This window comes from Sarcophilus harrisii, chromosome 3 (assembly GCF_902635505.1).
Source record: "Sarcophilus harrisii chromosome 3, mSarHar1.11, whole genome shotgun sequence".
NCBI classification, from domain to species: Eukaryota; Metazoa; Chordata; class Mammalia; order Dasyuromorphia; family Dasyuridae; genus Sarcophilus; species Sarcophilus harrisii.
Genome location: NC_045428.1, coordinates 363,599,997 through 363,622,624, shown reverse-complemented (window position 1 = coordinate 363,622,624; position 22,628 = coordinate 363,599,997). Strand labels below are relative to the sequence as shown.

At 34.3% G+C, this 22,628-nt stretch overlaps 1 protein-coding gene across 1 annotated transcript in view; it reads right to left on the bottom strand.

The window, feature by feature from the left end:
- Nucleotides 1-20,169, bottom strand: part of CRTAM (cytotoxic and regulatory T cell molecule) — a 32,443-nt gene extending 12,274 nt beyond the window's left edge. The window contains exons 1-5 of the mRNA XM_023499388.2: nucleotides 20,078-20,169; nucleotides 8,758-8,904; nucleotides 5,398-5,550; nucleotides 3,699-3,839; nucleotides 992-1,153 (exon numbers count right to left, since the gene is read on the bottom strand). Coding sequence (XP_023355156.1) covers nucleotides 992-1,153; nucleotides 3,699-3,839; nucleotides 5,398-5,550; nucleotides 8,758-8,904; nucleotides 20,078-20,150 — 676 coding nt within the window. The 5' untranslated portion in view covers nucleotides 20,151-20,169. The remainder of the gene's footprint in view (nucleotides 1-991; nucleotides 1,154-3,698; nucleotides 3,840-5,397; nucleotides 5,551-8,757; nucleotides 8,905-20,077) is intronic.
- Nucleotides 20,170-22,628: the final 2,459 nt, after the last annotated feature.

The window sequence follows — 22,628 nt, the reverse complement described above, 5'->3', positions numbered from 1 at the left end:
GAGATATAACTTTAGATTAGACTTTTGATGCCTCCATAGAGGTTGCAGTCTAGTAGATACTTGTGTAATTTATGCAAAGTCAATAAAATGTTGAATAAGTACTTGGACATAAGAACAAAGTATAACATTAGAAAAATGAATATTTTCTAGAAATTCAGCTACTGCATTATGCCTTTATAGATCAATGATGTAAAGATTATAAAGCAGGTTCCCTAGTATAATTGATCAAAATTACATGTCTAATACATTGGCTCTTTTATTTAGAATTCACTGAGTAAAGGAATGGGACATGTACTTCAGGAAAATTCTTTTGGCAGCTAAGTGGAAGATCTGTGTTTTCCCACTGTCCTGACTCATTTTGACTCTATGTCAAACATATAAACAATAATGATTCTTGCCTGGACAAGGTTTTGGTTGACTTCAATGGGTATATGCCAATATCCATTTCTAGGATCTTTAATTATAGATTTACAAACTTATCTGATTTCTTGTTCCAAAAAGGAAACTTTCTTATCCAAGTCTGGTATCAAGATAGCAGAGTGAAAGAAGTCCATGACCAAATTTTTGGGGAAACTTATGGTTAGCAGGAGATTTGGTTCGTATTAGTTTCAGAAAACTTGCATTTTAATCTAAGTCCTTAACACTAATTAGCTTTAGTATCTAATCTTTCTGAATCTCAGTTTCTTCATCTGCACAATGGAAATAATAATTGTTCCACTTACCTCACAAAATCATTATGCAGAAATTGTAATATGTTATGTAAATCTAAGCTATTAGTATTAGATGTTTCCACATGCTTAACTACACTATAAATGAGGTCAATTTATGTAAAATCATTATCAAAATGCATTGTCAAAAATTTAGTTGTATGCAGTTTTGTGCTAGTTGTTAAACTGTTGATAACTTTCTTCTCCCTTTCCTCCCCCTTTCTTCTTTCCTTTCCTTTGTCCTCATTAGGATATATACACATAGTTTAATGAGCTGTTCTTACCTAAATCTTCAAATCGAAATGGAACCACTAATTTTTCCCCTCGTAGGCCTTCATGTCGGACAAGGCAGTTAGCTGTTGCATTTTCCCCATATGCGTGAACTCTAAGTGTGCTTGTTGTATTACACTTCTTTCCATTGTATTCAAATGTATGCTGAGTTTCACCTGCATGACAATTTGCAAAGAAATTGAAGTGGTGACTTTTTTGGGGGAAAGTTGGTTAGAGAAAACAATTTATGAGACCAAACTTAAGGGTTAAGTTCCCACTGAGACCAGTCAATCAGGCTCTATTCTCTAGTCCCAGATTGCACAATTAAGCTTAGTCTGCACATTACTGGTCACAGGGATTACCTGAGAAAACATGTGTTTTCTCAATACTGAAGATACAACTTAAAGCTCATGCTCTATCTGTGATGAGTTTGTAGCATTATTGATCAAAGATATTGCATTATTATTGTGAATGATGATGGAGTTATCCATCTACCAAGGCAAATTGGACAAAAGTTCATTACCTGGACATTTACATATAATAATATTTGATATGTATGGATTCTTTGATCACAATCTACATATAATAAACAACTATCCTATTTTTTCATATAAAATTCTATGAAACTAATGAATTCTTGAAATTGCCTTTTTTACGTATTTCTCAAAAGGCAGAAGGAATAAAGATTTAGAAAGAGATGTCCAATGGAATGCATTCAGTCATTGCTTGGGTCATGCCCGTTAACATTTTTATCCAAGATTTGGATAAAGAAATAGATTGCATCCTTATCTATCAGTCAATATTTGTTATTCTCACCATATGCCAGACACTGCACTAAGCACTGAGGATATTTGAAAGAAGCAAAAAGTAGTCCCTGACCTCAAAGAATTTAGTCTAATAGGGAAGACAACATGCAAACAAATATATACAAAACAAGCTATATATAGGATAAATAGGAAATAATCAACATGGAGAAGTCACTAGAATTATACAGGGTTTCTAATAAAAGATGAGATTTTAATTGGGACTTAAAGGAAGACACAGAAATCAGTAAGCAGAGCTGAGAAGGGCAAATTTAAAATCTGATTTTCAGATAACACCAGACTAGGATAATGTGCTGGATAATAGAGTTAGTATCCTCTCAAAATGATCTTGACAGGTGAAAAACTGGGATGAACCTAATAAAATGAAATTTAAGAGGGGCAGATTATAATTTTACACTTGGGTTCAAGAAACTGATTTCCCACTCTCATAAATACAAGATAGGAAAATGATTACAGGGCATTTCATCTGAAAAATATCTCAGGATTTTAGTGTAATGAAAATTCAATATGGGTCAACAGTATTTCATGATGGTCCCACCCCCTACCAAAAGGATAATATGGTCTTATTTTGTATTGAAAGAGGCAGAGGTTCTAGTAATGAGGAAATGAAAATCCCTCTTCATTCTGACTTGGTCACAGACCACATCTGGTATATAATTTTAGTTCTGGTGATCACATTTTAGAATACAAATTGACAAAATGGATAGCATTCAGAGGGGTGCAACCAAAATTGTGAATGGAAATTGTGAATGGCCACATGTCTGTGATATAAGATTTGTTTTGAAGGAATTGGGGTTGATTTTCTTGTAGAATAGAAAGCTCTGAGAAGAAATGGTAGTTGTCTTCAAATACTTAGAACTCTCTTATGTGGAAGACAGATTAGACTTTCAGCTGGTTCTTAGAGGGCAGAATTAGAAAAAATGGGCAAAGACACAAATGTAGTTATGATGTTAGGAAAAGCTTAGATTTAGAACTATCTAAAAGGGCAAATAAGCTACCTTCTGACTTCCTCATTGAACTGAAAATATTCTTTCCAAAATTGCCAAATCTCATGGTCTTTTTTTTGATCCTCATTTTTCAGTTCAGTATATATACAGTGGAGTTTCACAGTTGTAGGCCTTATGAAATAATGAGCTTTCCATCACTTCACATGCTCAAGAAGAGGCTGGATTATGATACATAAGGCATGTTGTTCAGGGAAATTCTGTACTAGGTAGAAGATTGCATTTAAGACTTTCAGCTCAAGATTCTATAATTCAATGACTATCACAATATAGTTACTTTGTTAATAAAATATTTTTCACACTTTTTGATGGTATTGCTTTTTGCATTATGTTCATATCTTCTCCATTTGCAAACATTAAATCAAGTTTATTTTTATTATCTCTGGAAATGTCCAAGCATTATGCAAAAGGTTAGCTGTTTAATTCTTTTTATTTTAGGATAATGGATCAAATATTGCTGAGCTATCTTAGACAGTGCGTTTTATGTTTTTAGCTTGTTTTAATGATGAACATTCCCTCAACCTGCTAACAACACTTAAAAGATTAAGGAATAACATTAGCTAGTAAGGAAGAATGCTAGATTTGGAATTAGGATGCCTGGACTTAAATTTTGGCTTTGTTCCTCATCTTTTTTGTGACCTTGGTCATCTCTCTGAACCTTGTTTTCCTCATGCCAAATGTAAGGGTTAGACTAAATAATAGCTAATACTCTGTCTAGCTGATGCAATGAATAATAATGTATTCAATACAAATTGGCAGTTTATTTTATATGTCCTCATTTTTCTCTGCCACTAGAGGGTGCCAAAATATTTCCAAATACTTTGCTGTTGAATTTAAATGGAAATTTATGGCTCAAGGAAAGCACGGAATTGGGAAGCATTTTTCATACTTACCATAAAGTTCAATGCCATTGCTCAAAAGCCAGGTTATCTGTGGAGGGGGCTTGCTTCCTTTTGTGAAACATTTTAGCAGCACCTCTCTCCCATTGGGAGTTCTGATGGTGGATGCTTCCACTGTTGGCTTGGAAGGAGTTGCTAAATAAAAAAAAAAAAAATTATTGAGAAAATTGGGGGAAGAGCAATATGATTACTAAGTCAACCAGTCTTGGAGGATATGTTATTCTTACAATCTCAACATTCCCATCAGTGAAATTTAATTTTAATTCCTTTAATTATTTCCTGTTCTATTTTTTGTTCTATATAGTGACTAGTCAGCTTTTGACTAATATGTGATTAAATTTCATTGACCTGTTACCAGATGTCTGTGTGACCCTAAGCAAATCACTGAGCTTGTTTCTTCATCTGTAAAATGAAGGGGTTAGAATAAATGTTCTCTAAGGTTTATGCCATATGTTACAATTTATAATTCAATGATTACTTTTAATTTTTGAAATGTAAACTACTCTGCCCACACCTCCTGCAATAAATACTGTAGGTTTGGATCCTTTTCACTCCTGCTCCAGAAACACGATATTGTTACATCTGTGTGTTTTCCTTTATTGAATTCAATACAATACCACTATTCTACATGTTTTCAAGAACTTCCAGGAGCCATTTTTCCCCTTACCCACCCTACCCTAACCCTTAGATCCTTCTTTGGGTAGCAATGTAATTACAAATAATGCAGTTATATAGGTTTATTCTTAGCAGTTGGGCTTTATTGAATTTTTTTCCTGCACCTAAGTTAGCCTTTCAGAAGTAACAATGAAAAATCTTCACTTATTTACTTCCTCTGGACCTTTTTTCCTATTTTTAAAAGATCCCTTTTAAAAATGGGAAGGGGTCACACCTGAAATATCACCCAACTGGACTACACTTACTTCCTTAAGCAGAAATTTTTCTCCCCCATCAAAACCTACTCATCCTTCTGGGCCCAGTTGAAATGGTACTTCCATGAAGTCCTCATCAGCCATACTAGCTGGAAGCAATATCTCTTTCCTTTGAACATCAATAACACTTCATTAATACTGTCTAGATGACACTTAATTATAATTCAAGACAGTAAAATATGTCTGTAAAAATCTTCTCTCCCACCTTAAATTGTAAACCTTTGAGGGTAGGGACTATGTTTTATTCTTCCTTGAATTTTTCATACATAGTAGTGTGTTATATAAGTATTTGTTTAATGCATGAATGAATAATTATCTCCTTACCATCTTTTGCACAAATGCCATAGATTGCTGACCTCTGCTATAGATGGTAGTGATTATAAGAAGGTGGAATAACCAGAAAATATCTTTTTTTTTTTTTTTTTTTTTTTTGTAAACAGGACCTTTGTTGCTTGGACCCAAACAATAATTTATGTCTATTGACCATGTCAGTCAGTCAATAAAATCTAATACTTTTATTAAGTGTTTACTACATGGGGACCATGCTAAATGCTATAGATAAAAAGAAATACAAGGCAGCTTTTTTCTCTCAAGAAGTTTATATTCTCATAGTAGATAATATGAAAATAATTGGATAAATACAGACTAGATGGGAGGTCATCTTAGAAAGGATCTGGGGAAACCAGGAAAGGTGTCCTGCAGAAGAAGGAATTGGGGCGGTCTTGAAAGAAGCAAGGAAGTATATTTGCCATTATAATACATACCCAATATAATTACATTCACTTCCTTAGTTCTCACTGGTTTGCTATAATGTAGACATTTGTATACGCCTTCATCATGAAGAGTTACATTCGATATGCTGATGGTGAGTTGATCATTGGAGTGATTTAACAGCTGGTATTTTTGATTTTTTAAAACTGAAAAAGGAAAACAACAACAACAAAAAAAACCTATTGTACAGGAAAAGTTCAATGATTAGATGACCACAAATCAGTTTTGTGAATGATTAAATGCAAGAAGAGGAGTGAGAATGTGTGTGTGTGTGTGTGTGTGTGTGTGTGTGTGTGTAGGGGGTTTTACACACATAATTTAAAAGAGTATAACATTGGGTGTTAATTTAAAAGAAATGCCATTTCTTTCATTTAATTATTTTTAGGTGCTAGTATTAATAGTTCAGTTTTATGCTACAGATTAAAGATGTTTCTGGATTGGTATTTAAGAAATGATGGATATTTTTATGTTTAGCTGAGACCTAAAATGATTCTGATAGATTGGTTAGAAAACTAGCATAAGGATTCTGTTTTGGTCATGAGTTAGAGAAGAAGATTGTAAATTTTGGCTAATTAATGGTGACTGTACTATATTATAATATATGCCCTTCTATGATTTATTTCTTTGAATCTGATTCAATTTCAACTGCATCATCAGTAATAGAGATGACTAATGGAAAGAAAAGCCCCCCTACCTTCCATTGTCTTATCCATGAGCAATTGTTTTGCCATCAATACTGAACAGTTTCTAAGATTTAGACTTAGTATTTCAGCATTTTGACAAAGAGCAAGGAGGTAACCCTTCTGACTTTTGCAACCCAAACCGAGTATTTGAGCCAGAGTGCATTTTTGATTGGCCGCAATCTCAGGACAGAAAGTTATACTTTGTCCAGAGGTGACTTAAAACAAGAGAAACAGATCATTTTGAGAGCTTCTGAAATGCTTTGATGTGTTTTTTAATTGGTTTATAAAATGGAATGAAGAAAAGACTTGGGTCTTCTAAGGCGATTGTGGTATAATGACAGGAATTTTAGATGTCACCCTAGAAATTCATTCTATCCCTTGTGTGATTGGTTAATTGCTCACAGAACCTCCATTTTAAAGTTATTTCTCACAAGTAAGATTTTTCACTCCTTCATTCCTTACTGGGCTCTTCTGATGTCCCAGGCTCTTCACTATGCTCCTGAAGGGTATCTTCCTCCCACTTTTCAGTTTCTTTAAAAGCACATAGAAAGCTTTTAATAAATGATTATCAACCAGCTGAGTGATTGACTTAGAGTAAAGGGACATAACTTCAAATCATGGCTTTGCTAATTTGTTAAATTCTAATGAGGTATGGAGTCATTTGAAAAAATTCTGTAAAGATAAGGCAAACATAAAAAATTAAGGGAAGGAGACCATGTCCCATTCCTCTTTCCCCTAACATTTTTGTCTGGCTGATAATTTTAAGCCAACCTAAAATGATTTGAATTTTAATTGGTCTTGATGCTGCAATGTCTGGCAGGCAATTGGCAGGTAATGCAAAAATCCTATGGGGTGCTCAATAGGTTCTCTTTCTTTTCCTAATGATTCAATCTAAGAGGGTTCTTGGGCATTAGTATCCCAGTATCACACATTCAAATTGAGCAGAGAGGCCATTTAGTCCAACGCCTTCATTTTACAAATGTGGACACTGAGCTCCATGGAGGCAAAATGATTTTGTCCAAGGTCACACAAGTAATAAGCTTAAAGATTCCAAAGTAACTTATCTCCTACAATTCTGGAAATGCCAGAAGAACAGAGGACACTGTGAAATCCTTATATTGCAATTTAATTCCACATTAGGACCTGAGTATTTCTAAATAGGTCAGTGTCCTTTGAGCTTCATAGATTTTGAACTTAAACATTATTTTGTCCACCCCCCTCATTTTACAGATATAAAGAACTTAGACCCAGATAGAAGCGACTTGCCCAAGGACTGGCATACTTTGTATACACATCCTTCTCACTACCATCTCACAGAAGCCTTCTCTTCTTGCAAGACTTAACTCAAGCACTATCTTCCACTTTCCTTATCCCTCCATAATTCTCTCCCCTGTATTTTTACTTATTTATATTTGTTCCATATATACTTATATGTGTACTTAGTTTCTCCCCAGTTAGAATGTAGAATCCTTGAAAGTAAAGATTATTTTTATTCTTTGTATTTGTATTCCAAGTGCCTAGCACAGTGCCTGCTACATGGTACATTCTTAATAAATGCTTGTACATTGATTAACAGGGTGGGCACTTGAACCAAAGTTATCTAACTCCAAATTTAGCATTCTTTCCAAAGGACTTTTCCAAGTGTCCCAATAAATTTATGTCCCCAGTTAGATGAAATTAATCCAGGGGAATGAATTAAAAAATATTAAATAGTTCCTTTTGGGTGTTAAGCTTCTATGATTCATTGAATGAGGATAAAGAAATATATATATATATATATATATATATATATATATGTGTGTGTGTGTGTGTGTGTGTATTTCTTTCCCATGCAATTAAATATACATTGAGAGCTTGTTAATCATCTTATCTTCATAATAAACAAAACATGATAAGACAAATAAGGAACTATATGTTCCTCTTTTATATATATATAATATATATATATATATATATAATTTTTGCATTAAAACTTTTCTTTAACCAGGTTAGAAAAACAAAGGATCTTCTTCATATAGGTCAAAGATATACATTTCCAGGAGAAATGAAGGCCATGAAAGTAGAGGTATGATGGTGTCAGCTCCTATGGGTTTGGGAGAAATGATTGTTCAGTTTTTAGTGTGAGCATTTGCACTTCAGAAATCGGCAAAGCTATAAATTGGAAGTTGATTTATTGTTTTGTTGATTATTTAGACATGAGAAAGTGATGGATAAAATGTTAATAGTACAGTTTAAACATAAAAGTATGTTGTGTATCCATGCATTTCCCCCCAGAGAGCTGTTTATTAAACATTTGCCACTACACTTCTACCCCAAAGTAAATCTTTTGTCTCTTATTCAACATTCAGCCAAATATTTCAAGTTGTAGAAAGTCAGAAAGTGAAAGCTTGTGGTGGTAAAAAAAAAAAAAAAAAAAAAAGTACTTTGTAAGTTGGGCCCCCTTCACAAATTATGCTGGTGGGATTTCCATTTCAGACTTCCTGTTAGAAAAGAGGTTAGTTCACAGAGAGCCACAGAGGGGTGTGATCTAGATGTTACAATAGCTAGGCTATAAAGCCCACCCTTTCGGTGACTCACTAAGTCCTTCTTTACTTATTGGCTTATTCTTCATTAGTGGAAAATCCTTTAAGTCAAAATTTCTCTACGTATTTTTTCATCTTGCACACTTACCAGGATGCTTGTCAAAAAAAATGGTAAACCCAGAGGGAGATACCCACTGGAGAGATGACTCCTTAGCTTGAGAAATGACACATTTTAGAGTGAGCATCTGGCCTTCTTCCACTATGAGAGTTTCTGTGTGAGTAGTCAAAGAAGCCTCTGCAAAATAATAATGATTATGATTATGGTGAAGATAATTATAATGATGATGATGATGATGGAAGCCCACTTTGCTTTTCCTGGGAATATTCCAAATGTTTTCTGGGGATCAGGTATCAGTGTTGAACAATACAAAAGTGTAAGGAATTCGAAATCAGGAAGCCCTGGATTTGAATCCTAATCATTTACTAGCTGTGTGATGGTGAGCAATTCCCTTGACCTCTTTGGGCTGCTTCAGTTTTTTTATCTATAATAAGAGAGGGTTGGACTTAATGACCTCTGGGTCCCTTGGACCTTGAAACCTTTACTTTTTGATCCTACGACATCTATAATTCCTTTAATTATATTTTCTTTTGATTTTTTAACTGAGAAAGACCTTGTATATAGACATAACCTTTAGCAATAGAGAATTTGTCATTCAACAAATTAATTTCACAAAAATTTATGATATTCTCTCTTTTCATTCCACCGTTCTGAATCCTTCTCTTTTTTTCAAAGCTTAGCTCAAGGTACCAATTGATTCAGTGAAGTTTTCTTGACTCTCCCACTTATTAGTGTTCTCTTCTTATTCAGATCAATTTATATTTATTTATTTATATACCTTCATATATCCCCATAGAATGGAAACTCCTTGAAGGCAGAAATGGTTTCAGTTTTTGCCTTTTTCTCCCCAGTGCTTAATTTAGGTGCTTAATAAATATGCATTGAACCAGATCGAACTGGTTAATTGTGGTTTTGTTTAGTTTGTGAATTTTTTCTTTTATATAAGGTAGCAAATTCTTTTATATAAGCTGCATGAGGGCAGATTTACCCTAAACCTTGGATCTCCTAATATAGCACAAATCTCTGCATACAGTTGAAACTTAATAAAAGTTTATTGAATCTGAAGAGCAAACTGCAACAACTCTGGATTATCACTGCTGTGGGCCTTATTTAAATCAATTCTGTGACCTAGAAATGCACTGAATTAATTCTCAAAGTCCCTAAAACCCTACTTTTACCTAGTGCTTGATATACATTACTAGGGAAAAAGAAGGAATGGATAAACTCCCTTCTTGTTCGTTTTTGAAAAAGTTTATGATGAAGCTATAAAATTCATAATACTCCATAGTCAGAATTAGTCAGAATCCCATGGCATTTAGATCCCTTATGAAAGTGTTGTTCAGCCTCATTGATTAGCTCTTGTCTCCAGCAGACCTACTTTTAAGGAATTATGAACTGCTATGAATGTGTAAGAGCTAAAAAATCAGAAGCTAAGAAAATTTATTTTTTAATCAATTTCTTTTTTGTAAATGTGGAGCTCTGGGAGAATCTCACAGATAGCTATGGCAAATGATTTATTGTATTTAGGAACAGCAATTCTAGGAAAACTTGAGTCCTAGGCACTTAAAATCATGTCACAAAATGAAAGCTGAAAGTTAAATTGGACCCAGGTCACTCAGTCTCGTAGGCCTCTTTCCTCATTTATGTAATGGGAATTCTATTTGTCCTCACCTGCCCTCACAGGTTGTTTTAAAGATCAAATTAGATATTGTATATGAAAGTACTTTGCAAGTGGTAAAGATGATGTGATATGAAAGGAACTTTGCAAATGCTTGCATTGTAAGGTATATATAAGGTATATATATATGTAAGGTATTATAATTTTATTACCTCTAATATCTGAACAAAAGGAGCCCTGAAGCTAACTCTTTTAACAATTCTCTGAATCTTGTCTATTCACATTTCACTCAAAACCTAGATCTCACAGAAAGTCCATTCTTTTCAAATAGCTTCAATCTATCCTCGTCTCTCTGGGTTTCCTCTCTTTTATCTTAAAATATCTACTCAGTCTTTAAAAACAAAAACCTTTGATTAATTTGCTGCCCCTTCAAGCTTTGTCTGCTTCCTTCTTTCCTTTTGTTGTCCAGTTTCTATGGTCTACCTCTGCTATCTGCATTTCTTTTAAATCCATTTCTTCTTAATAATTACATATCATATTAAAGGTTTAGAGCTGTATGGGACTTTAGAGATTATCTATTCCAGTTTCCTCATTTTACACATGACGTGAAGGACAAGAAAAATGAAAAGAAAGATATAAGGTCACAGAAGTAGGAAGTAGCAAAGCCAGAATTTGAACCCAGATCCTCTGACCTCAAACCCAGCTGCCCACTATGGTATTTTCTTCTATGGCATTTTACAATCAACAAAAGGATTTCCATAAGCACTCCTGATGTCATTATTGCCCATAGATACAGAAGCTTAGACCCAGGGATTTTGACTGGCTCATGATCACATAGCTGGTAAATTTCCAAGGTATGATTTGAGCTCCTGAGCCTGGGCCCAGAGCTATAACTATTAAACCACACTTCCTGTCAGTAAATTGGCTTAAACCCCAAGCACTTAGCTTACCCTTTTCTTTTGAAAGTTAATCATAACTTCCTTGTAGTTAAATCTAAAAGCCTCTTCCCATTCCCCATCACTTTTTAAACCTCCTTCCTAGTATTTGACTTGGCTGACCACTTTGGATTTCTTAAAACTTTCTTTTCCCTTGGATTTGATGCCACTGTTATAACCTCGGTTTTCCTTTGACCTGTGTACTATTTCTCTAATTTATTGTTTCATACAATTCCTCGTGTTCCCTTTTGTGTTTCCCAAACCCCTGTCCTTGGACTTTAATTCTTCTTTCTCTATATTGCCTCAAATAAATCATTTGGTCACATATGAGCTTGGAGTAGAGACTTTTGGCCTGCTTCCTGTGACCTGTATAATCTCCCATCTCTGTGCCTTTGCACAGGCTGCTGTTACCCACCTCTAGAATGCATTCCTTCCTCACCTCCACTTTCCTGAATCTCCTAGATTCCTACAGGAAGCCTATTCCGATTCCCCACTCCATCCCATGGTCCCTATTGCCCTCAGTCAATTTTGTGTTTAATTTTTTATGTACACATTGCTCTGCCTTCCCCTTACCCCACTCTTAACCCACCAAAATATAAATTCCTTGAGGAAGGAAACCATCTTGGTTTTTTTTGGATTTCCATTCCCTGGTACATAGTAGATGCTTAATAAATGCTTACTGAATGAAAGAAGATTCTGGCTTTATTTCTGAATCCAAAGAACTTTATATGTAATAGTTGCTTAACAAATGTTTGCAGAATTTAATAGAATCAACTCTTCATGCAAGTCAACAAGCATTTATTAAGTGCTGAGCACTGTTGCTAAGTCTGAGGATATAAGGAAGGCAACTCCCTAACCTCTTCTTCCAATCCTTACAATCCCCGTATTCTAGGCACTTAATCAACTGGTATTTATTAAGCACCTGGTATGTACCAGTGCTAAATATTCAAGAAAAATACAGTCTAATGGAGAAGAAAACATGTAAATATCTTGGTACACACAAAGGATTGTTATCCAGTTGTTTCAGTCCTGTCCAATTCTCCATGATGCATATGGTGTTTTCTTGGTAAAGACACTGTAGTAGTTTGCCATTTACTTCTCTAGATCATTTTACAGATAAGGAAACGGAGGCAAACAGGGTGCAGTGACTTACCTAGGATCAGCCAGATTTGAATTCAGGAAAAGGATTCTTCCTGATTCCAGTTTGGTGCTCTATTTACTGCACCACCTAGCCAGAAGGTAATCTGAAATGTCTATGACCTTCAGAAAAAACTATTTTCTCTTTTGAAATTTCCTATTTCTATCAAATTTTGACTTTATCCTTTCTATTGACCAATAAGTAAAGTTGATTGGATCATCCTTTTAAATGTGTTTTACCTTTGCTTGTTCCTATTTCTGCTGCCCACATATTAGTTCATATAATCATAGAACACCAAAGCTGGATGACATCAGAATATACACTATGATTTTATAGATGAAGTAATTGTGGCCCAGGGGGGTCAAATAATCTACAATCAGCCCACACTGCTCCCTTAAGTACTTCAATCTCAAATTATCACCAAAAAATAAAAGCTTACAATAATATTATATGTTTCAAATGTATTTCTATAGTTTTTATTTACTCTGTTTATTAGATTCTGAAATATTCAAAGGATGCTGAATGACAGAACTATTTCAACTTTCACTATAAAGATAGTATTCCAATTCTCAAATTTATGAAAGGAGACAGAGAGAGAAGTCCAGAATTGGAGTCCTGCCTTTAATACATTGTAACCCAGTGCGAATGACTTAAATTAGCTGAGATGCATGGTTGGAGAAGTTTCTCTAATGGGAATTCTTTAGACCTATGATGTCACAGATTTAGGATAAAAAATGTAGATAATAAAGAAGAAATATATACAATTTGACGAAGACTGCTAGGTTGTTCCCTTTTTAATTATAAAGAATATATATAATATCAATTTAGACTCAATGAATTTATGATGGAGAAGTTAATATCTCACTTCCCATATATCCAAGTTCAGGTGGTCTATTCTGGTAAATGTGCTTTGCTATTACTTTCATTTTGATTTGGGATTTCTATAGAATTTGTTTCATCTCTTTTTTCAACTAGAGCTATCAGCTTATTTAATAAAAGTTGTTGTTATTCAGGTATGTCCAGCTCTTCAAGATTCCATTTGAGGTTTTCTTGACAAAGATGCTATAGTGATCCACTATTTCCCTTTTCAGTTCATTTTACAGATGAGGAAACAGAGGCAAATAGAGTTAAGTGATTTTTCCAGAATCACACAGTATATGTCAGGTCAGATTTGAACTCAGAAAGTTAAGTCCAGATTCCCAGACCAGTGCTCTAGCCATTGTGCCACTTAGCTGCTCCTTAATAAAAATTTATAAATATATTCATTTATATAGTTATTTATAAATAACATAAGTAATATACAACTCTGTGAGGTAGATAATACAACCATCATTATCACCATTACAGACATGAAGCTTATTACCTCATTCCTGTATCATTGCAAGAATCTCCTAGATGGTCTTCCTAATCCTTACATCTACAAAGAACATTTGCATCCTGTTAATTTTCCTCCTTGGGAACCTAGAATTTCTTATCAGCTATTATTGAATCAAGTCCAAATTCCTCAGTGTAGCATTCAAGGACTTCAATAATGAGGTTCATCCTGGCAATCCAATCATATCTTTCACTATTCTCCAAAACTTTTCCTATGATCTAAGCAAGGTTCCTTAGTCTCCTTGGAGCCTATCCTGCTTATTTCTGCTTTAGCGCCTTTGTCTGTGTTATCCCATTTTCTTGGGATACCCTCACTCCTTTCTACTTAGTTAAATCTGTTTTATTCTTTAAGTCTCAGCTACAGTTTTATATCTACAATGAAATGCTTTAAAAATATTTCACCTCATCCTAATCTCTTCCTTTTCTGAACTCCCATAATCAGGGACACCTTTAAAAGTATCTTCAAATGTGATATAATAATATTTAATGCTAATATTAATAATTAATACTACTACTAATGATAACTAGTGCTTACATAGAATTTACTATATGCTAGGCACTGTGCTAAGTAGCTTAAAAAGCTGATGTAACTGATATGAATGCGATGTCTTATGAAGGCTCTACCCAATACCTTTCCTACAGCCTCATTAGTGATTCTTGAAATTTCCTCACTAGATTCTTTTTTTTTTTTTTGAGTTAAAGAATCCATCTTTGTCAAAATGCAAATACACAGGAGAGGTAACATACTACTAATAATTAGAGTTAGCATCTACATAGCATTTTAAGGTTTGCAAAATGCTTTACATAAATATTATCTTATTTGATAGCCTCATAATAAACCTGGGAGGTAAGTAATATTATCTACATTTTACAAGACCACTTGGCTACTTACTGTAAGCTTCAGTGAAAACTAATTTAATCCGTGTATCTAAGTTATATTTTAATATATTTAACATCTACTGGTCATCCTGCCATTTAGGGGAGGGGGTGGGGGGGGGTAAGAGGTGAAAAATTGGAACAAGAGGTTTGGCAATTGTTAATGCTGTAAAGTTACCCATGTATATATCCTGTAAATTAAAGGCTATTAAATAAAAAAAAATAAAATAAAAAAAAAAAAAAAAAAAAAAAGAAAACTAATTTAATCCTTTGAAACAACAGGCCACTGACAGAGAATATGGATTGAAGAAAGCACAAAGGGTATCAGGAAACTTTGGTTTTGAGAATTAGGATAAAAGAAACACAATTTACTTTCCAATTTTTCCTACAGTTAATTTTATTTTTTAGTCAATACCACATACTTTAGACCTAACTATATACTATCCAGTTTGTCTCATGAGAAAATTCCCTTTATTCAGGGTCAGCAACCACTCTGGAATTTATAATCTTAGAAGGTTGCCTTGTCTGGTGTTACTCTGTCTGCTTCTCATTGTTTCTTGAGCTTGTTTATAACTCAGGTTATAAATTCTCTGGAAACAAGATTCTTTCATGCAATTCTTTCAAGGCCCCTTTTTGCAGTGTCCAGCACAGTGCTGGAGGTATAAGCTGAACCCTTCTTAGTTGGTTCATTGCTTAAATCCATCCATTCTTGGAATTCCTTGTAAGAATGGGAATGGAAATGTATCTTATACCTGATTCTTACAGACAAGAAAACTAAGGCACAAAGATGCCAAGGACCATATAGAACATGAGTGACAGACTAAAAGACTAGAGAACCTCAGAATAAATCTAGATTGAGAACATGTCCTACTTTCCTCTCTCCCCCAACCCCAATTCAGCAACTATTGTTTAAGGAACAGTTAAATGGTTCAGCGGATTAGAGGACCAGATTTGGAATTAGGAAAACCTGAGTTCCAATCTGGCTTTAGACATTTACCAACTGTGTAACCCTGAGCAAATCACTTAATTCTGTTTTCCTAAGTTTCCTCATCTATAAAATGAGTGGAAAAGAAAATGGAAAACCACTCCAGTGTCTTTGCCAAGAAAACCCCAAATGGAGTCAGAGAGTTTCACACAAGTGAAATGACTAAACAACAACCTGTTGGTTGACTAAGCACTATTTTAGTTGCTGGGGATAGTTTAGACAAAATATGGGTCTTGCCTTCATACTAGTGGAGAAAGACATACAAATAATGACACAAAGAGGGGTAGGGATTGTACAAGTAATCTTACTGATACATAGAATTTCCAGTGAAGGAAATTCCCTCAACCAGTGCTGGTCATTCTTTTGTCACTTTCCCTGTAGTTTATACTTTTAAGAGAGTTGCCTCGACCTATGTTTTAAAAGCAAATAGATATGGACCCCTGAAGGTTACATATTGACTTAGGAAACCACAAATTAATATTATCTATGTTGTAGTATAGGGTATGTATCCAAAGTTTATTGGAATTCTTGGATCACTGAATTGCTGAGGAGCACTAAGTCTATCATAGTTGGCCATCACACAATCTTGCTATTATTGTGTACAATGCTTTCCTGGTTCTGCTTGCTTCACTCAGCATCAGTTCATGTAAGCCTTTTCTGAAATTAGCCTGAACAATAATATTCCATTATTTCCATATACTATAGCTTATTCAATCATTTCCCAGTTGATGGGCACCCACTCAATTTCTAATTCCTTGCCACTACAAATAGAGCTGCTATAAACATTTAACCCTCTTTTATGATCTCTTTGGGATACAGATTAAATGTTTCTTGTATCCATGAAAATCACAGCTTCACTTTCTGTCTCAATGATCTTATATAACTGCAAACTTAGCTCTCATTCCCAAGAAAATCTTCAGACCTGATAGAAACTATTTTTCTCTTATTTGTATTAGATTTATGAGTAGATTTCTAAACAGATTAGCATTTGGGTTTAGCATTAGCCTATGGAAGGTTGACAACTTGAGGCTTTTTCAATTTCAAACAGAAATGTGGCTTAGGCTATTTGATGATGTGAAACTCCACTGTTATATTTCTTATTATTTTATTTTTAAAGAATCTACTTGCTGACCCTCTGTTGGTGGCTAAAAACAGGAAATTATTGTGGCAAGGTTAAGCCTTAGCCTATCGAAGCTTTGTTTCATCCCCCATACTTTTACAAAATTGCTGAAGTGGTCATGGCTATGTGACAGAGTGGAGATAAAAGATAGATATGCCAGATATTTAAGGGTCACTTGTACTCAAAACATCCCATTTTAAAGAATTTGTAAAGATTTCAACAGCCAAAGCCCTACTTTTCTGGATACACTACTATTTTTTTTTAACTCCACTTCCATTTTACTTCATTTGTTTACTTCTCTAGACAATTATATGTCCTTTGAGGTCTCTTCATCCTCAACTCATTACTACCTTTCTTCAGATTTTTTGGAAGCTAGACTTCAAATTTTTCCTTCATGTTTTTTTTTTTTTAATCCACATGTGTGGTATTGCTACCTTCGCTGCAAATGCCTTACATATAACAGATGCTTATTAGTTGTTGATCAAATTGAATTGAATTGAATTCTTCATTTTTCTGACTCTAAACCTATATCTGCTGATCAGTCTATTTATCGATCCCTGGGACATAGAGAGAATGTATATAAAGAAATGGATGTACTGCCTTCCATGTAAGTAGATGATTTCTCATTGATAGAGCATGTTTTGGAATTCTTTCTTTCTTAATAGCACTGGATTTTGCCCCAGAACAAGATTTAATCACATTCTTTTCTATTCCTTTTGGGCCAATGGTATATATACACAGTAAATTGACTGGGTATAACTTTATTGATTATGGTCTTAGAACATTCTGATGTACAGAGTGAAATGAGATGAATCAGAAGAATGTTGTATTACAATAACAATGATATTGCTTAAAGAGTAATTGTGAATGACTAAACTAATCTGAATAATCTGAATACTAAAATCAACTAAGGACTTATAAAGGAAAATGCTATCCACTTCCAGAGGAAAAACTGATATATGGAAGTATGTATTTTATGTTTCCATATATATACATATACCTATACACATACACACACATATATACACACACACACACATATATATACACACAAATACACACACAGACACACACATACCTCTCTCTTTCTCTTTCTCACTCTCTCTCTCTCTTCCTCAAAAGCATCTGAACAAAAGCATCTTAAGCCATGAAGCAAAAGTCATAGACAGTACCTGTCCCCTGCAAGCAACTACCACAATCACTAAATAAGAGCTACATATTTTAAAACCAGTATAGTTGCTAATATCTACTTAACATTTTCAAAGAATTCAAATTGAAAGATTATTAATCAACATAGTGGACTAAATACAGACTCATATTCTCTAATCCCTTGCCTGAATAGCTCAACAATATTGAATTGTAAATATCAAATTCCAAAGCAGAATAAGAATATTCTACAGTGATTCAGTAGATTCTTTAAATGGAAGGGTTCGTATCCAAACAAAGAAGAATACTTTGAAAATAACTTATTAGAGTGCTTTCACAATTCTGTTTTGACATATGAAGTAATTAGAGCTATAACAATAGATAATATTTATATATTGCTTTACGCTTTGAAAAGCATTTTACAGATATTATTCCATTTGATTTTTATAGCATCTGTGGAAAATAGGTAGTTACTATCTCTATTTTACAGATGAAGAAACCTAGGTAAACAAAGTTCAAATGATATGCTTAGTATGTGAGGCAGGATTTTAATTCCTAATTTTAGATCTAGCACTCTATCCACTTTGCAACTATTTGCCTTAAAGAATCGATCAACAAGCAATAAGTAAACTTGCTCTTTGCCAGGAATTGGACTAAGCATTGGAGATACTGAAGTAAGACCTTGTTGTCGGCAAAGAATTGTAGCTTCATGACTGAAAAAGACCTTGACAATTCAATTAGCCTATCTCTTTGTCTTTGAGCTGTACTTGTAATAAAAGCAACCTATTCCTGAAAGATAATTATTCTAAAGACAAAACAAACCTCATAAATCCTTGTGGCAATTTACCACAAAGATCAAATATGAAAAGAGAAAAAAAGTTAAAAGGAAAAAATAGATTCTATAAAATAAACTTTCAGTTCCCTACATCATGATTTCTGTTAAATATTTGTGCTTAAGATAATGGAATTTAGAGCTCTATGCTAATGGCTCTGAAATCTATTTATCTAGCCCTAATTTCTGCTGACCTTCAGTCTCATATATCTAAAAGCCTATTAGTCATCTTGAACTGGATGTGCTGTAGACATCCCAAATATGTTCAAAACTGAAATTACTCTTTCTTCCCAAACCCTCCCTATTTCTAAACTGATCCATTACTGTGGAGGACACCACCATTGTCCCAGTCACCCAGACTGAGAGATAACCTTGGGGTCATCCATGATTTCTCCCTCTTTCTCATCCACAATGCTCAATCTGTTACAAGGGTTTATCAATTTTAATTTTTGTAACATTCTCTTGAATGTGCTTCCTTTTTACCTCTGATTCTTTCAAGACTGCCTCTTGCTGAGATGACTGTAATATCCTGCTGGGGAGGTCTGCTTGCCACAAATGTCTCCCCACTCCAATCCATCCTCTATTCAGTCACCAAAATGATTGAAATAATTAGGAAATGGTTTTCCTAGAGTTCAGGTCCAGCCATGTCATTACCACTCCTGACATATTCGATAAACCCCGGTGACTCCATTCAAAATCCTTCTTAATCTACTCTTCTCCATCTCCACCTTTCCAGTCTTCTTACACCTTGCACTTATTTATATTCTTTGATTAGCGACATTGATCTTCTTGTTATTCCTCAAATAAGATACTCCATATCCTGACTCTAGGTATTTTTGCTGGTTGTTCCTCCCACATGAACTTCTCTCCTTCCTTATCTGTCTTCTTACTTTTCTGGCTTCCTTCAAGTCCCAGTAAAAATCCAATTTTTCTACTCCCTCTAAATTTTGATTATTTCCTATTTATCCTATACATTATTTATTTGTACATAGCTGTTTACATATTAATGTTCCCCTTTAAATTATGAACTCCTTTAGAATAGAGACTTATTTTATACCTTTTTATTTAGCCCTAGCACTTAGCACACTTCTTGGCACAAGTAGGCATTTTGACTTATTGACTGAATGATATTTAATCCATCTATATTACCTTATGTAAATAGGGCAAATTATATCATTTATCTTTAGAGAGTCCATAGAAACTATTTTAATTGGCTAACAAATTATTATTCCCATAAAAACTGTTGATTAACTTACCAAGCTGAAAAATCAAAGGCTTGATTAAACAGTACATAAAGAATCTCTTCTTCCAACTTTATCTCCTTACCTTGTAAGGGGAACCAAGCTAACAGGCTGAGAACTATCCACAAAGTCATAGTGTAAAGAGTTGCCTGTGACATGTCAACTTCCTTTTTGTTCTGAAAACACTGAGTGGAGAGTGAGTGGTTTCTTTTTAAGGTAAAGAGGCAGAATAACCATGACCTCATGTGGATTAAATCCTACGTTTCCCCTCATGGCCCTCTTGTGAGGCTGCAGCCCCCGTAAACACCCTCACATTGCGACATTGAGCTTGTGGTCTTTCCTTTGAAAAGTGTGACTGATGTGGCCATCACAAAATTAAATGTCACTGTATATGTGAGATTTTGGTAAATTCAGTTTAAATTACTTTAAAGTAAAATTATTTGTATTTAGATGTCAGAAATACTTTTATGTTTCTTTTGTGTTTTAATCCATACCTGGGATTTCAAAAATGTGGGGAATTCCTGGTATGGAAACTCCTTCCACTGATACATATTGACTACTTATTTAATAATTTACAGTCGTTGAGAGTTGTCTGGGGGCACTGAGAAGTTTGTGCTTTAGGATAATAGAATTTAGGGCTCTATGCTAATGACTCTGAAATCTATTTATTTAGCCCTAATTTCTGCTGACTTTCAGTCTCATATTTCTAAGTTCCTATTAGCCATCTTGAACTGATTGATCTATAGACAGCTCAAACTAAAGATGTTCAGAGGCATAATTTGAACTCAGGTCCACCTGACTTCTAGACCTGTCTTCTATTTTTTCACTAATTCTCACTTCTATTAGATATTCATTATTGACAGTGAACTGCAACATACTGTCATGTTGCATTATTTCCTAATTCTCAAAATTTATATTTAAAAAGTTTATATATAGAGAACTATATAGAATGTTAGAAATTATCTAGTCTAAACTCCTCACTTTATGGATGAGGAACCTAAGGGCTGAGAGAAATAGAATTACTTTCCTAAAATGACAAAGTAAGAAATGAAGATTTGGGGGTAGCCCAGTGAATAGAGCACTGGGCTTAGAGTCAGGAGGACCTGAGTTCAAATCTAGTTTCAGATGTTTACTAGTTGTATAACCCTGGCCAAGTCATTTAACCTAAGTTTATTTCAGTTTCCTCACCTATAAAAATAAGTTGGAGAAGGAAACAGCAAACCACTTTAGTATCTTTGTCAAAAAAAAAACCATAAATGGGGTCACGAAGAGTCAAACACAACTAAACAACAACAAAATAGGATTAGAACCTAGAACTTCTTATTCTAGATCAAATAATTTTTTCATTGCACCATGTTAATTCTGGTGCCTTTAGCCACTGCAACAATCCTTGATGGTCCTTAGGGACCTAATGACTTAATAACTCCAATTAACCAAAAAACTGAAATACAGAGAAGATATTTAATTTGCCAGAGATCATATTATATAAACCAAGGTAGGGGTATACATTTACATACATACAGTGAATTGTTATTCCCTGTAAATGTATATGTATAGAAAATCAGGGCTTGATTTATTCTTTTCTTGATTATTTATACAAGAAAATGATAGAAAATTCTAATAATACAGATTAAACATAAAAATATGTCAGGGTACATTTTTACTTTTGGAGAGCTGCTTATTAAAATTTTACCAGCACACCACTGGCCCAGGACCAATTGATTGTGATGACTATTCACAAAATAAAAATTTGAAGAAAAAAGTACTACTAATGGGAATTAATGAAACTGCAAAATTTACTCATCATTTCACCAGTGGAGGTTATCTGGTCACAAACACACTCAACTTCATATTATTTAAATGGTAGATATAGGAAACAGCTTCTGCTTATACTGAAAGGAGTTAGAAACATCTGCCCCAAGAGAAATCAGCAGAGCAAATCTAAACAGTTCCAACAGAAGTCCAAACTTGGGGGCACTTCAGCCACTGTGGAAACTGTGAGAAAAGAGTCCATATCCGAGATACTGTGGGCCAAAGGCCCATGGTAGAAATGCACATAGGTCCCAAACAGGGACTAGAAGAGATAGACTGTTGGGGTCTGGAAATTGGCAGAGGGGAACAGCAGCAGTAGCAAAGATTTTGTTTTTCAGTCTAATATTTAAGGATTTCTGAACTGAGATGGGATCTGTGGAAGTCAGAGGGATCCAGTCATGCTGTATAGACAAAATGGGGTGCCAGACACAGATGTGGTCTTCATAAAAGTGCTCCAAGTATATAAACATTACAAGAGCATCACTACTGATATCATCAATGTGTTTCTTAACACTGGGCTTATTAGACATGTCTTCAAGATTGAAACTGGTCCATCTACCCTGAATAGGCTCAACTTCCTTCTCTTTGGAATTATCTCTGGGCAATCTCCCACTTGGAAATGATTAATCTCTGCCCTATACAGCTCCATCACATACAAAGAATTCTCTAGTTACAAATGGGCTTCCCAACCTACTTTGTTTGGTGATTGTTATATTCAAGGTAAAAGACTAATTTTTGTTTCTGATTTCTGGAACTTGAATCATGACTTTATTTTTTAATTTTATTTTTTCAAACACATGGAAAGATAGTTTTCAATATTCACT